This window comes from Nicotiana tomentosiformis, chromosome 4 (assembly GCF_000390325.3).
Source record: "Nicotiana tomentosiformis chromosome 4, ASM39032v3, whole genome shotgun sequence".
Lineage (NCBI taxonomy): Eukaryota > Viridiplantae > Streptophyta > Magnoliopsida > Solanales > Solanaceae > Nicotiana > Nicotiana tomentosiformis.
The window spans coordinates 39,255,405-39,272,031 of NC_090815.1; the positions used below are offsets into that span (position 1 = coordinate 39,255,405).

At 41.1% G+C, this 16,627-nt stretch overlaps 3 protein-coding genes across 6 annotated transcripts; all 3 read left to right on the forward strand.

The window, feature by feature from the left end:
• The first annotated feature begins 7,869 nt into the window (after positions 1-7,869).
• Positions 7,870-8,610, forward strand: LOC138909532 (uncharacterized). Its single transcript, XM_070200736.1, has 2 exons — positions 7,870-7,944; positions 8,068-8,610. The coding sequence occupies exons 1-2, from the start codon at positions 7,870-7,872 to the stop codon at positions 8,608-8,610; spliced, it is 618 nt and encodes a 205-aa protein (XP_070056837.1).
• A 2,202-nt stretch (positions 8,611-10,812) lies between these two features.
• Positions 10,813-12,237, forward strand: LOC138909533 (uncharacterized). The gene is made up of 3 exons (XM_070200737.1): positions 10,813-10,987; positions 11,100-11,325; positions 12,114-12,237. Exons 1-3 carry the CDS (start codon positions 10,813-10,815, stop codon positions 12,235-12,237), a joined length of 525 nt encoding a protein of 174 aa, XP_070056838.1.
• A 378-nt stretch (positions 12,238-12,615) lies between these two features.
• On the forward strand, positions 12,616-16,279 carry LOC104101591 (uncharacterized). Of its 4 annotated transcripts, none has more exons than XM_033657475.2 (8): positions 12,617-12,772; positions 12,867-12,988; positions 14,175-14,254; positions 14,411-14,552; positions 14,636-14,785; positions 14,894-15,095; positions 15,700-15,801; positions 15,883-16,279. In XM_033657475.2, exons 1-7 carry the CDS (start codon positions 12,709-12,711, stop codon positions 15,795-15,797), a joined length of 858 nt encoding a protein of 285 aa, XP_033513366.1. In that variant the 5' UTR covers positions 12,617-12,708; the 3' UTR covers positions 15,798-15,801; positions 15,883-16,279. The 4 variants fall into 4 exon arrangements, with proteins under 4 accessions (XP_018628082.1, XP_033513366.1, XP_033513367.1 ...); XM_033657476.2 differs by having other exon boundaries at positions 15,887-16,279; XM_018772566.3 differs by lacking the exon at positions 15,700-15,801 and having other exon boundaries at positions 12,616-12,772; positions 15,887-16,279.
• The last annotated feature ends 348 nt before the right edge of the window (positions 16,280-16,627 follow it).

The window sequence follows — 16,627 nt, forward strand, 5'->3', positions numbered from 1 at the left end:
ATGGCTCGTCTGGTTCATCATGGTGCATCAGTTGGCCATGGTTCTTATAGTGCTCGTTCGGGTTAGTCATCATTTAGTGCGTTACCAGCGTAGAGTTTTTACCATTCTTCGTCTTTCCAGCCTTCTACAGGCAGTTCCTCGGGTTATCAGGAGTAGTTGCTCTGTTAGAGAAGGGGTTGTTTCGAGAGAGGGGACTTGAGTCATCTCAAGAGGGATTGCCTTAGATTGTTGAGTGGGGTTCCACAGCAGAGTTCTCGACTGATGATACCAGCACCATCAGCTATACACCCCGCTCAGCCAGCTCGGGGTGGGGCTCAGGCAGCTAGAGGTCGCCCTAAAAGGGGAGGCCGATCAGGTGGTAGTCATGCTCGATTCTATGCTATTCCAACCAGGCCAGAGGCTGTTGCTTCAGATGTAGTGATCACAGGTATTGTTTCAGTGTACCACATAGATGCTTCTATTTTATTTTACCCTGGTTCTACTTATTCATATGTATCATCCTATTTTACTCTTTATTTGGATATCCCCTGTGAGTCCTTAGTTTTACCAGTTCATGTATCTACGCCGGTGGGCAATTCTATTATTGTGGACCGTGTGTATCGGTTGTGTGTGGTGACCATTGGAGGACTGGAGACTAGAGTTCATCTCTTATTGCTTAGTATGGTTGATTTCGACGTGATTTTAGGTATGGATTGGTTATCTGGATTGTCATGCTAAGACCGTGACATTGGTGATGCTGGGATAGCCGAGAATCGAGTGGAGAGGTTCTCTATATTATGTTCCCAGCAGGGCAATTTCTTATCTGAAGGTCAGATAGATGGTTGGGAAGGGGTGTCTGTCATATTTGGCCTTTGTGAGGGACGTTGGTGCTAATACTCCTACTATTGATTTTGTTCTAGTAGTGCGAGACTTTCTAGATGTGTTTCCTATAGACCTGTCTGGCATGCCACCCGACAGGGATATTGATTTTGGTATTGACTTGGTGTTGGGTACTCAGCCCATTTCTATTCCTCATTATCGTATGGCACCAGCTGAGTTGAAAGAATTGAAAGAGCAACCTCAGGAGCTTCTTGATAAGGGGTTTATTAGGCCTAGTGTGCCGCTTTAGGGTGCATCGGTTCTGTTTGTAAAGAAAAAGGATGGTACTATGCGGATGTGCATCGACTATAGGCAGTTGAACAAAGTTACAATCAAGAACAAGTATCATTTGCCACGCATTGATGATTTTATTTGACTATCTTCAGGAGGCTAGAGTGTTCTCTAAGATTGATTTGAGGTCTGGGTATCACCAGTTAAAGATTCGGGGCTCGGATATCTTGAAGACGGCATTCAGGAACTGCTACGATCACTATGAGTTCCTTGTGATGTCTTTTGGACTGACCAATACCCCAACGACATTCATGCATCTGATGAACAATGTATTTCAGCCATATCTTGATTTGTTTGTCATAGTATTCATTGATGATATCCTGGTGTACTCACCTAGCCAGGAGGAGCATGCCATCATTTGAGGATTGTATTACAAAGGTTGAGGGAGAAGAAGCTTTATGCCAAGTTCTCCAAGTATGAGCTTAGGCTTAGTTCGGTGGCATTCTTGGGGCACGCGGTGTCCAGTGAGGGATTAAGGTGGATCCAAAGAAGATAAAGGCAGTTTAGAGTTGGCCCAAACCGTCTACAGCTACTGAGATTCGGAGTTTTCTCAGCTTAGCCGGATATTATCGTCGCTTCGTGGAAGGATTCTCGTCCATTGCTACACCTTTGATCAGGTTGACCCAGAAGGGTGAGCCATTCAAGTGGTCGGACGAGTGTGAGGAGAGCTTTTAGAAGCTCAAGACTGCCTTGACCATAGCTCTAGTTCTAGTTTTGCCTTCAACGTCATGCTCTAATACAGTGTATTGTGATGCTTCTCAGATTGGTATCGGGTGTGTCTTGATGCAGGAGGGTAAAGTGATTGCTTATGCTTCGCACCAGTTGAAGCCCCATGAGAAGAACTACTATGTTCATGATTTAGAGTTGGCAGCCATCGTTCATGCATTGAAGATTTGGAGGCATTATCTCTACGGTGTGTCTTGTGTGGTATTTACGGACCATCGGAGTCTTCAGCAGTTGTTCAAATAAAAGGATCTAAATTTGAGGCAGCGGAGGTGGTTGGAGCTGCTAAAAGACTATGATATTATCATTCTGTATCATCTCGGGAAGGCCAATGTGGTAGTCGATGCCTTGAGTAGGAAGTCGGTGAGTATGGGCAACCTTGCATTTATTCCGGTAGGTGAGAGATCTTCAGGCCTTGGCCAATCAGTTCGTGGGATTAGATGTTTCGAAGCCCAGTCGGGTTCTAGCTTGTGTGATTTCTCGGTCTTCCTTATATGATCGCATCAGAGAGCATCCGTATGATGACCCTCATTTTCTTATCTTCAAGGACACGATTCAGCACGGTGATGCCAATGAGGTTACTATTGGGGACGATGGGGTGTTGCGGGAGCATGGCCTGATTTTTTGCCTAATGTAGATGGGCTACGTGAGTTAATTCTTGAGGAGGCCCGCAGTTCGCGGTATTCCATTCATCGGGGTGCCGCAAAGATGTATCAGGACTTGAGGCAACACTATTGGAGGAGAAGGATGAAGAAAGATATAGTGGGGTTTGTAGCTCGGTGCCTAAATTGTCAGCAGGTGAAGTACGAGTATCAGAGACCGGGTGGATTGCTTCAGAGGCTTGAGATTCCGGAGTGGAAATGGGAGTGTATCGCCATGGATTTTGTAGTTGGGCTCCCACGAACTTCGAGGAAGTTTGATGCTATTTGGGTGATTGTGGATCGGTTGACCAAGTCCGCACATTTCATTTCAGTGGGACTACTTAATCTTTAGAGCGGTTGGCTGAGATCTACATCCGCGAGATTGTTCGCCTTCACGGTGTGATGGTGTCCATCATTTTAGATAGGGGCACACAGTTTACATCACAGTTTTGGAGAGCAGTGCAGCAAGAGTGAAGCACATGGGTTGAGTTGAGTACAATATTCCACCCTCAGACAAACGGACAGTCCGGGCGCACTATTCAGATATTAGAGGATATGATACACACTTGTGTCATAGATTTTGGGGGGGTTCTTGGGATCAGTTTCTGCCACTTGTAGAGTTTGCCTACAACAACAGCTACCAATCGAGCATTTAGATGGCTTCGTATGAGGCTTTTTATGGGAGACGGTGTCGGTCTCCGGTGGGCTGGTTTGAGCTAGGTGAGTCTAGGCTATTGGGTACTGACTTGGTTTAGGATGCTTTGGAAAAGGTTAAATTGATTCAGGATCGGCTTCCACGGCACAGTCTAGACAGAATAGTTATCCCGATCGAAAGGTTCATAATGTTGCTTATATGGTGGGGGAGAAAGTACTACTCAGAGTTTTACCCATGAATGGTGTTATGAGGTTCGGAAAGAAGGGCATGTTGAGCCCTCGGTATATTGGGCCTTTTAAGGTTCTTGAGGGGATTGGAGAGGTGGCTTACAAGCTTGCATTGCCGCCTACTCTGTCGAGTGTTCACCTAGTGTTTCATGTTTCTATGCTCCGGAAGTATGTCGGCAATCCGTCTCATGTTTTGGACTTCAGCACGTTTTAGTTGGATGGTGATTTGACTTATGATGTGGAGCCGGTGGCCAATTTGGATCGGTAAGTTTGAAATTTAAGGTCAAAGAACATAGCTTCAGTGAAGGTGCAGTGGCGAGGCCATCCAATTGAGGAGTCTACTTGGGAGACCGAGCGGGAGATACAGAGCAGGTATCCACGCCTATTTGAGAATCCAGGTATGACTCTAGACCCGTTCGAGGGCGAACGTTTGTTTAAGAAGAGGAGGATGTAATGACCCCATCATTCATTTTGAGTGTTGTAGCCCCATTCCCCTATTTACTGCCTATTCTATGCTCAATTATTGTTATGTGACTTATCGGGGTAGTTGGTTTGGTTGCGGGGATGTTTCAGAATGAAGTGGGACACTTAGTCCCAAGGTTAGACGCCTAAGTTGAAAGAGTTGACCGAATGTTGGCTTATATGTAAATGGCTCCGGAATGGAGTTTTGATGGTTCTGATAGCTCTGTATGGTGATTTGGACTTAGGAGTGTGTCCGGATATTGATTTGGAGGTCCGTCGGTGATTTTGGCTTAAAATGGCAAAAGTTGGAAAACTAGAAGTTTGGAGAGTTGATAAGTTTGACTGAGAGTTGACTTTGTGGATAGCAGGATCACATTTTGGTTTCGGAAATTAGAATAGGTTTGTTGTGTCATTTATGACTTGTGTGCAAATTTTGAGGTTAATCGGAGTTGATTTGATAGGTTTCGGCATCGATTGTAGAAGTTGGAATTCATTAGTTTTCTTAGGCTTGAATTGGGGTGCGATTCGTGTTTTTGATATTGTTTGACGTGATTTGAGGCCTCGACTAAGTTCGTATCGCGTTTTAGGACTTGTTGGTATGTTTGGGCGGGGTCCCGAAGGCCTCGGGAATGATTCGGATAGAAATAAGATTGGAATTTGGACATAGGAGGATTTCTGCTACTGCTGATGTCTGGTGCCATCGCACCTGTGGAGGTTTGGTCGCAGGTGCGTGATCGCAGAAGCGAGCTAGTTGTCATAGGTGCGGCTTGAGGTAAGTTGGCCAGTAGTTGCAGGTGCGAGGGTTTGTCCGCATCTGCGAGGGTGCACATGCGAGAAAGGGAGCGCAGGTGCGAAGGGCGAGAGACAAGCGTGTTTCCGCATAAGCGGAGCTCAAGTCGCAGATACAACTCTGCAGATGCGGAGTCTGGTCCACAGAAGTGAAGGCAAGGCCTTTAGTTGGAAACCGCAGAAGTGGAATTTGGCCGCACCTGCGGAACCATAGGTGCGAGATGTCTGGCAGAGTATAAGGTCGAGGGTTAAGTTATTTCTCTCATTTTTGGAATTTGGAAGCTCGTTTGAAGGCAAATTTTGAGAGGGGTTCCACGAGATTTCTTGAGGTAAGCCAGTTTTGATCATTTTTATTCAATAATATTGATTACCCATTGAATTTCCCACCTAGTTCATGTGTTTTTAATGTGGAATTTTGAGAATTTTGGGCTAGGGATTGGAGAGTAAGATTTGGGAATTTGAGTGACGATTTGGTGTCGGAATTCGGTAAATTTGGTATGGTTGGACTCATGGTTGAATGGGTGTTTGAATTTTGAAACTTTTGTGAGATTCCGTGATGTGGGCCTGTGGTTAACTTTTGAGTTGACTTTTTGATTTTTGTTAAAGATCGTAGCTTTATTAATTGGAATCAATTCCTATAGATTTTGTTGATAGTATTACGTTATTTTTGGCTAGATTCAATTCTTCCGGAGGCCAATACGCGTGGGAAGGGCTTGCTAGTGGAGTGATTTGATTTGCTTGAGGTAAGTATCTTATTTAAACTCGGTTGAGGCACTAGTTTCCTGAATTGTTTGATAGCTATGTACTATTGAGTGCGCACATGCATGGGGATGAACCCATGTGCAGGCACCAGGGTCATTTATTCATGTTCGGGTTGTGCTCGGGCTCTTATAAGCCTAGAATTTGACTTTTAAGGGTTGAGCTATGATATTCCTCATATTCGTAACATTTTGTCTGAACTATTTGAGCCATGTTTGAGGCTACATAGAAGTTAAATCCCTGAACGAACTTGATAAATGCTTTTCAGTTATGAAGTTGCCGATTTCAGCTATGATAGCACACTTTGCACATGCCTACACTTTAGGATGTCATTTATACCAGTCCAGGAGCATGAGAATCTTATTTCATTCATTATATACATGTATACTTGTTTACTTGCTCCTGTATGATTTGTTTGTACTTGGGGCCTGTGACCATGCTAGGCGTATTATGATATTGGCACGTGAGTTCTCCGTGCGACACGTGAGTTCTCCGTGCAGATCCAGATATTGACATTTTTGGCATGTGAGTTATCCGTGTGGGTTCTATTGTTAGCACATGAGTTGTCTGTGCAGCACGTGAGTTGTCCGTGCAGCGTGTGGATACGGATCAATCCCCCTAGGGTCACCCTCTCTTGGTTCTCTCTTGATGGTGTACACGCAGTTATTGAGAATACTGATCAGTGGTGTGGAACGGATATGGAAAGTTGAGAGAATCCGGCCAGTGTTGTGCGGAATTAGCATTTCCTTAATCATTTATCTGATTTAACCGCTTTTCACCTCTACATGCCATAATATTTTCTAAGCGGAGTATTTGAGAAACTGTACACATGCAAACATAGATGTCCTTCTCATGAAACTTGATGAGTTAGTTTTCAATATTGTTTTTTGCCAGTTTAAAAGATGGAACTATATAGGGATAGCTAGCCTTATTAATAATTTAAGCTTCTCTTACCTTGCCGTGTTTATTTAAGATACTTATTGAGTTGGTTGTACTCATACTACACTCTACACTTCGTGTGCAGATCCAGGTTTTTTCGGGCACAACGGTTGCTGATTTTGGAGTTTTTACCAGTTCGGAGATTATCGAGGTAGCTGCTTTGGCGTCCGCAGACCTTGACTCTCCTCCTTTATCTCGTAGTTTTATTTATACTATTCTACTCTCCTAGACAGTGTTTCAGACCATGTTATTACATAGATGCTCATGTACTCAGTGACACCCGGATTTTGGGAGATATTGTATTGAGTCGCGGTACTTTCTTATCAGTATTTATGAGATTTCTTCCTTGAACTTATATTACTATGTTTTCCAAATTTAAAGATGTGTGGTTTTATTGTGGATGTCAACTTGCCTAGTATTGCGATAGGAGGCATCACGGCATGTGAGATTTGGATCGTGACACTAGTTCTGTGATAGGCGGCATCACGACATGTTGAGTTTGGGTAGTGACAGTACATTGGATCGATTGTACTCATACTTCACTTCTGCATATTTTATGTAGATTCGGGTGTTGGTACTAGCGTATCTAAGGAATAGATAGTTGTGGTGCTAGGAGACTTGATGTAGTGCATCCTGTTCATCCACAAAGTTATCTTCTTTTCCTATTTTGAGACTGTTGTTCATTTCAGATAGTGGTGTATTTATTTCAGACTATAGTATTACACTCTTAGAGCTCATGTACTCATTGACATTAGTTTTAGGGGAATTGTGTTTCTGCTTCGTATATTGAAGCTAGTTTTAGACTTATTTATGCTATACACTTCTATTAGACTTGATATATTGCTTTGCTTCTGTTGTTTATTTGATTGTTATGTGATTAGTTCGCCTAACTGGTATGTTAGGTGCCATCACGATCGTTGGTAGGATTTTGGTCATGACAGCTTGGTATCAGAGCTTAGGTTACAGAGGTCTCACTAGTCATGAGCATGTCTAGTAGAATCTTACGAATTGGTATAAAGACATTTATACTTATTTTCAAGAGGCTATGGGACATTTAGGAAACTCCAAATTATTTCATTCTCTATCGTGAGATTTTGATTATCTCGAAGTTTGAATCTTTACCCTACTATTCTCTCATAGATGGTGAGGACATGTGCATCATCCGCAACTGAGCAGGAGCCGAATCCACAGGTTGTGGCCGCCACTAGAGGCAGAGGTAGGGGCAGGGCTAGAGCCTAGACTAAAGCATGTGTTTCAACACCTATAGCTACTCACGCCCGTGCTAGAGTGGGATCAATTGAGCCACAAATAACTCTAAATAGTGGGCAGATTCTAGTTCAGGATGAGCTGGTAGGGCCAGCACAGATCCTAGAGTAGTTTATTGTTACCTAGTCCTTCAGGATGCTTTAATCCATATAGTTAGTTTCATTGAGAGTATGGCTTAGGCAGGTGTACTTCCTATGGCACCAGCTAATTCTTAGGCTGGGGGATGAGCTCAGATCCTCGTTGTCCATCTTAAGAGCAGATGGTTCACAGATTTCAGACTCTGGGAGTCCTACTAGCTGGTGTAGTTCAACCTATCATTGCAGCACGGCCTAAGGTTAGGCCTGTTATGTCTGTGGATGAGAAGAAGAGGATGGATAAGTTCCAAAAGTTGTAGCCCTCACACTTTGAGGGTGATCCTTTAAAGGATGCCCATGATTTCTTGGATATGTGTCATTAGATTCTATGCGATTTGGGACTTGTGGAGTCCAATGGAGTTGATTTCACTACTTTTCAACCAAAAGGGACAACCAAGAGATGGTGGCAGACTTACGAGGAGGATAGGCCAGTAGGATCACTTTCTTTCTCATGGGCTCAATTTATGCATTTCTTCTTAGAGAAGTTCATCCTACTCACAAGGGGAAATGAGCTCTGTAGACAGTTTGAGCATTTAGCTCAGGGTAGCATCTCAGTTACTCAGCATGAGATGAGGTTCACACAGTTATCATGCTATTCAAGTTCTTTGGTTTCCAACGAGAAGAAGAAGGTGCAGAGGTTCATTGAGGGTCTTCACTTCGGTATCAGGCTTGGAATGGCGCGTGAGGCTGAGATAGAGACCACTTTTCATCAGGCACTTGAAGTTACTAGGAGACTAGAGTGCATCCGTATACAAGGTAGGGAGGAGCACGAGGCCAAGAAGCCTCGTACTACCGGAGGATTTAGTGGTGCCTCATCTGGAGGCAAGGGATATTATGATAGAGAGCATCATGCCAGACTAGTTTAATCAACACTTTAGATCTCCCGCGGCACACCTGCCAGTCACAGTTCATATAGTGCTCAATATAGATAATTGCTATATAGTGCACCTTCATATTATGGTCCTTACAATGCACCTTTAGGGCAGGGTTAATTCAGTGGGTATCCAGATCATCGGGGTCAGACAGGTTCAATAGCCTCGTCAGTGGAGAGGATGTTTTGAGTGTGGATATTTGGGATACCTCAAGATGAAATGTTCCAGATTGCAGAGTGTTATACCATAGCAGGGCACTCAAGCAATGATTCTAGCAACAGTTGATACACTACCAGCCCAACAGTTAGAGGTGGAGGTCAGGCATGTAGAGGTCGTCCTAGAGGTGGAGGTTAGGCTTGTTGTAATGCTTCCCCTAGTAGACCTGAGGTAGTTGCCTTTGATGTAGTCATCACAACTATTGTTTCAGTCTGTCATAGAAATGCTTCAATATTATTCGATCCGGGTTCTACTTATTCGTATGTATCATCTTACTTTGCATCATATTTGGATATGCCTCTTGATTCTTTGGATATTCCTGTTTATGTGTCTACACCTATTGGAGATTCTAGTATGGTAGATTGTGTCTATTTGTCTTGTGTGGTTACTGTTAATGGGTATTATACTATGGTTGATCTCTTGTTATTGGACATGGTGGACTTAGAGGTAATTCTTGGCATGGATTGGTTATCTTCATATCATGCAATCTTGGATTGTCACGTCAAGACTGTGACTTTGGCTATGCTAAGATTACCTAGACTTGAGTGGAGGGGGTCACTTGGTCATTCTACAGGTAAGGTGATTTCATTTCTAAAGGCGTAGGTATGGTCGAGAAAGGGTGTCTAGCATATTTAGCTATTATTTGGGATTCTTGTCCAGAGGTTCCTCCCATGGATTTAGTACCGGTTGTTAGGGAGTTTCCGGAGGTGTTTCTTACAGATTTCCCAGGCATGCCACAACATAGAGATATTGATTTTTCATTGACTTCGTTCCGGGTACCCAGTCCAAATCTATTCCACCGTATCGCTTGGCTCTAGCTTAGTTGAAGGAACAATTTTAAGACTTGCTTGATAAGGGATTCATTAGACTTATTGTTTCTCTTTGGGGGTGCAAGTGTTATTTGTGAAGAAGAAAGATGGCACTATGATGATGCGCATTGATTTACAGGTAGTTGAACAAGGTTATTATCAAGAACAAGTATCTATTGCTTCGTATTAATGATTTTTTTAATCAACTTCCAGGGGATAAGGTGTTCTCTAAGATTTACTTGATATGGGGTTACCACCAGTTGAAGATTAGAGCTTCAAATATCCGTAAGACAACTTTTAGGACTTGATATGGTCATTATGAGTTCTTGGAGATGTAATTTGGTTTGACTAATGCTCCAGTGGCGTTCATCATTTGATGAACAGGGTGTTCAAGTTTTATTTGGACGCTTTTGTGATTTTGTTCATTGATGATATCTTGGTTTACTCTCATAGTAGGGAGGGGCATGAGCATCATTTGAGGATTGTGCTTAAGACTTTGAAAGAGAAGCAACTTTATGCTATATTTTCTAAGTGTGAGTTTTAGTTGAATTTAGTTGCATTATTGGCTCATGTTGTGTCTAGTGATGGTATAAAGATTGATTCGAAGAAAATTGAGGCGGTTTAGAATTGGCCGAGACCTTCTACAGCTACATATATCATGAGTTTGTTCAGCTTGGCATGCTACTATTATAGCTTTGTGGAGCGGTTTCATCTATTGCAGTCCTATTAACTAAGTTGACTTAGAAGGTTGTCCTTTTAGATATTTCGACGAGTGTGAGAAGATCTATCCGAAGCTTAAGACTGCTTTGACTAAAACTCTAGTGTTGGCGTTACCCATAAATTATGGGTCATAGATGGTGTATTGTGATGCTTCTTGTATTGGTCTTGGAACGGTATTGATACAGAAGGGTAGGGTGATTGTTTATTTGTCACGACAGTTGAAACCTCGTGAGAAAAATTATTCAGTTCATGATTTGGTATTGGCAGCTATTGTGCATGCACTTCAGAGTTAGAGGCTTACTTGTACCGTGTGTCATTCGAGGTATACATTGGTCATATGAGTCTTCAACAGTTGTTCAAGTAAAAGAATTTGAATTTGAGGCAGTAGATGTGGCATGAGTTGCTTAAGAATTATGATATTACTATATTATATCACTCTAGTAGGGCGAATATGGTAGCAGATGGCTTGAATAGAGGAGAGCATGGGAGTTTGAAATTTATTCCAGCTGAGGAGAGGCCTTCGGCAATGGAGTTCCAGGCATTGGCCAACAGATTTGTGAGATTAGACATTTTTGAGCCTCGTAGAGTTCTTACTTGTGTGCTTGCATTGTCGTCGTTGTTTGAGTGTATTAAGGCTAGCTAGTATGATAATACATATCTGTCGGTGCTTAAGGCACGGTGCAATGAGGTGCTACTAAGAAGATGTTTATTAAAGACGATGGTGTATTATTACTCCAGGGTCGGTTTGTGTTCCTAATGTTGATGGTTTAAGGGTGTTGATTCTTGAGGAGGCTCACAATTTGAAGTGTTCTATTCATCTCGATCTCATGAAGATGTATCATAATTTGAAGCATGATTACTTATGGAAGAAAATGAAGGAGGACATTGTTGGGCATATTTCACGGTGTTTGAATTTTCAGCAAGTGAAATATGAACATCAGAAACCAGATGGTTTGACTCAGAGGTTTGTTATACCGGAGTAGAAGTAGGAGCGTGTTATTATGGACTTCGTAGCAGGCTTTCCATTGACTTTTAAGAAGCTTGATGCCATTTGGGTCATTGTTGATAGATTGACCAAGTCCATGCATTTTATACTGGTGTTGACTACATATACTTAAGAGAAGTTGGCATAGATCTACATCCGAGAGATTGTTCATTTGCATTGTGTGCCTGTTTCTATCATTTCAGACTGGGGTACTCTGTTAACTTCTCACTTTTGAAAAGTTGTTCCGCGTGAGTTGGATAGATAGGTGGAGCTTAGAATAACTTTTCACCCATAGACAGATGGTCAGTCCGAGCAGACTATTCAGGTTCTTGAGGATATGTTGAGAGCTTGTGTGATTGACTTTGGGGGTTATTAGGACCAATTTCTACCATTGGCAGAGTTTGCATAAAACAACAATTACCGGCTCGGCATTTAGATGGCTCCGTATGAGGCTTTGCATGGTAGGCATTGTGGATCTCCTATTGGTTGGTTTGAGCCTAGTGAGGCTAGGTTGTTAGACACTTGATTTGGTTCGTGACGTTTTTGAGAACGTGAAGTTGATTCAGGAGCAACTTTGTACAACTTAGTCCAGGCAAAAGAGTTATGCGGACAAGAAGGTTCACGATGCAACATTTATGGAGTAAGAAGGTATTTCTGAATATTTTACCCATGAAGTGAATAGTGAGGTTTAGGAAGAAAGGTAAACTAAGTCCGAGGTTTATTGGTCAATTATATGTATTAGAAAGAGTGGGTGAGGTTGTTTATAGGCTTCCTTTGCCTCCTAGTCTTGCGGGAGTTCATCCGGTATTCCATGTTTCTCTGCTCCAGAAGTATCATGAAGATGATTTGAACTTCAGCACAGTGAAGTTAGATGAGAATCTGGCTTATTAAGAAAAGTTAGTGGCCTTTTTGGATAGGTAGGTTCAGAAGTTGAGATCAAAGGAGATCGCGTCGGTGAAGGTGCTTTGGAGAGGCCAACTAAGCGAGGAGGCTACTCGGGAGACCGAGTCAGATATGCAGAGCAGATATACACATCTTTTCAGCATCTTAGGTATGTTTCTAAACCCGTTCGAGGACGAATGTTTATTTAAGAGGTGGAGAATGTAACGATCCGATAAATCATGTTGAGCATTAAAATTTCGTTCCCCCATTTGATGCTTCGCATATGTTTATTTGATGATATGTGACTTGCGGATGAGTGGTTTGGTTTAAAGAGAAAATAACAACAAGAGAAAGAAAAATAAAAAGATAAAGTAGATGAAACAAAAGAAAAGAAAAGGAAAAGAAAAGAAAAGAAAAGAAAAGAAGAGAAGCTAATTAATTAGAAGATGCTAACAGTTTTTTTGGTGTGCGAAGGGACACATGTTGCTCCACGCCTACAAGTTGTCACTCGTAGTAATGGCTCCTAAACCGCGCATTCGTCACTGTAAGTCGTCTCTAACACAAACCCTAATTCACTCTTCCCCTTTTCTCTGGGTTTGTGAAAAGAGTTTGAATTTTTCGTTCATTTTGTTGAGTAGTGGCAGGAGCAACTTGGCAAAGCGCGATGAAGAGAGCAAGGACAATGAGTACTGAAACTGAGACCGAGTCATCATCAATGAAAGACGCATTCTCCAAATATGCGGATTACCTCAATAACCTTGTTAAGCTTCTTCCCTTTCTCTCTTTTTTGCTCTCTTTGTCTATGTTCACATTTTCGCATTTGCTTTGTTGTTAATTAAAAGCTGTTCATTTCGGAATTGGTGTTTTCGAGCAGAAAAACGCCCTATTAATTGTTTTAAGTTTCGGCACACCGAAGGGAGGACATGAGATGGGAAAATGTTAGTAGACTAGGACTAAAAGAATTCATAGCCTTTAAAGTCGTGTTTTGGAATGATATAGAGTAAAATAGATACAAAAGATTCGTAGAGCCTGACTCCTGCTAATTTGCATTGAGATTTAGCTGATTGTTTTTTGAGACATTGAGAAGAAGAGCATTACATTAAGATTCTTTACATTTTAATGCAAAATTTGTATTGGTACTCAGCTAATAAAAGGATAATTAAATTGGAATTTCTGTTGTAAACCTACGATCCTATGGCTTGGATGGCGGACTTCGAACTTATTATCTTTGCTTTTGCAACTTTATATTTTATACCCAAGTTAGCCAAGCGATTTGGTTGTGCCGCTTTATTTTGGGAGTCCAAACATCATATACTATTGTGCAATTTTGAACTTTATGGATTAGATGGTTCTGTTAACCAATCAAAAACAAGAAAAATAAAGTTTATTATTATTTTTTTGATAATTAAGAAAAGAGAAATTTACTTTTGAAAGGATGTATCCTATATATTCCACATACTTTTGTAGTTACACATATTCAGATGGCTCTCACTGTGTCGAAACTTGAGAACATATGTCTGAAAGTATCCATGCTTGAAAGAGATAAGTCTCAGTTTGGTGGGAGGTAGTAGGTATTCGGTAGAGTAATTGAGGTGCGTGCAAGCCGATCGGGCACCACCGTTATTAAAAAAAGATCTGGAGCGAGGGTTGTGATGGCATAGAACACTTGAGAATTTTGTCTAGCTAGTTCCAGTATGAAGTTTTTATGTGAGCTGATTATAGATCTAATTAAATTGGCGATGGAGAAAGGTCTAAGTATACACGACCCTCCCTAGACCCCACTTGTGGGATTACATTGGGTCTGTTGTTGTTGTTGTTGTTGTTGTTGTTGTTGTTGTTGTTGTTGTTGATGATGATCATGATGATGGAGAAAGGTCATCTTTGAGTTCAAAAGCCATCAAAAACATGGAATCATCATATATGAATTTTTACTCTTTATGTTGCAGAATGATAAACGAGAAAGGGTGGTGAAAGCAAGTCGTGATATTACTATGAATAGCAAGAAGGTTATTTTTCAAGTGCACAGGTGCAATCTCTATGAGTACTTTTTTAATCTATGCAGCCAAGAAGTGTCAAATGTTGGATAGCTATTTATCTGCTTGACTTAATTAGGTTTTTATGACTTATGTAAGGTGAAAAGTTTCCCAGTCAATTTCTTTTTCTTCGCTTCCTTCATTAACAGAATAAGCAAGCACAACAAAGAGGAAGTTCTGGATAAAGCAGTTAAAGATCTGGCAGCTGTGACTGATCAATATGTGTCCCGGCTAGTAAAGGAACTCCAAGGGACTGATTTCTGGAAGTTAAGACGAGCATATTCTCCTGGGGTGGGTCAGTTGGTCTTATTTTGCTTTTGGAGACTCTTAAATAATCCAATTCGACTTAGCTTGTATGTGCTTCCAACTTATAGGTTCAAGAATATGTTGAAGCTGCAACACTTTGTAATTTCTGCAAGACAGGGAATCTATTAACTCTTGATGAGATTAATGCAGCCTTTCTCCCATTAAGTGATCCTTCTGTTGAACCCTTGCAGATTAACATCCTAGACTATATCTTAGGCGTAAGTGTATCATCTTCCTGTTTGTATTTTCTCATATTTAAGCGTTACTAGTTCTCTATTTGTTCCCCAATAAGAAATATTTCCATTTTGCTAAATCTTCTACTTTAGCTTGCGGACTTGACAGGAGAATTAATGAGGTTGGCAATTGGTCGAATATCAGAAGGGGAACTTGATTTTGCTGAGAAGATCTGCAGTTTTGTCCGTGAAATTTACAGGAAGCTTACTCTTATTGCCCCTGAAATGGATGATCCTTTAGACATGAAACAGAAAATGGAAACTATGCTCCAGAGTGTAATGAAGATAGAAAATGGTATAGTCTTCAGCTGTAGTCTATGGCTTATTCTTTCTCTTTGTGCCTTACTTCTAACCTAACTAGTCAAAAACTGCTTTAGTACAGTGTAATCAAATTCTGTTTTCAGCAAGTCATGAGGTGAGAAGATTGGGATTGGGGGTACTGTTGGGCATAAATCTTTCTGTTTACTGTCTTGGAGGTTTGTTCATTTCAAAGTGGACATATTCCAAAGCTTTTAGTTGGATGCATAGAGAAAAAAAAAGGTTATCCAAAATGTGAATGTGCACTGGCTACTGAATAATATAGATCGTGCTTGTGTGTGTTTCAATCGGGTGTTCCATGTACATTAACTATAAGAATATTATAGGTGCTACTCTAGTTATAGTTCTCATTTAATTACATTTGAGTAGAATTGTTAGATTTTTTGTCGCACCAGGTAGTTGGATATTCAGAACCTGAATCCTGAAAAGAAATCTTCGCGTTAAAACCCATTGTTTTAGTGTTGTATTTCTGCAGTCAATGGCTGTTTTTTTGTTTTGGACAAAGTGGATAACTGGTCACTACTAACTGAATCTGGAAAAAGAGTTGAGGCATAGTTCTTATCCAACTGAATGTTCTGCAGCTTGTTTTAGTGTTCATGTAAGAGGATCGGAGTACATTCCCCTGCTTGGATCTGCTGACCCCAGTTATCCACTGTTGGGCATGCCAGACGTTGAATGAAGAAGTAATATCTATTTTGTCAAAGTGTTTACAGAAGTAATAGTGCCTTGTACTAGCTTAATTATGCTGCTATTTTTGATTGAAGGCAGAAAGAGAAGTGTTTGTTTGCTGTAGAAGTTCATGTAGCTCTCTACCTGGATATGCAAATGGTGTAGAGAACTGCATCAAACTGGTGAGGAAAGGAATATTGGAAGGACGCATTTTCCACATACTTTCCGAAGGTACCTGGTGGAAACTATATGCGACTTTGTAGGGGAAATTGCACAGCTTTTACTTGCTCTAGTCCACCTACTGACCTAATGGATCTTGAAATCTGGTTCTTACAATCTCAAATATTTTCCTCTCTTCATCTTGTCTTGAATATATGGCACTCCCTTCCTTTTTCCTTTTTGTATTTTACCCCTTTTGGATCTGGGAATCATTGGATGATACTTTAATGGTGTTGACATCTTTAATCTAATGCATATTTCTTTTTTGGGGCCTCTTGTAAATTGGTCAAATATTTGCTTTGTCAACTATAGTCTCCTCCTTTTCTTATGTTTTAAACGACAATCTTGAAATGGTTGCCAAAGTTAATTTTCCAGGATAAGGTTAAACTAGAACACTCTCATTATTTGCCCAGAAAAGGTTTCTCAATATATGTTTTTTGATTCTATTGTATTTCCTGTGAGTCACATGTATGCTATATGATGTGAACCATTGCTTCGACAAATTTTAGAATCTCCGCTCTTTCTGCTTGTCACGTTTCTCTTTTGTCAGACAAAAATTTCAAACTTAACAAATAAAAGCATTTTTTGTACCATGCGATTTCTCGTGGTCATCTCAATAAC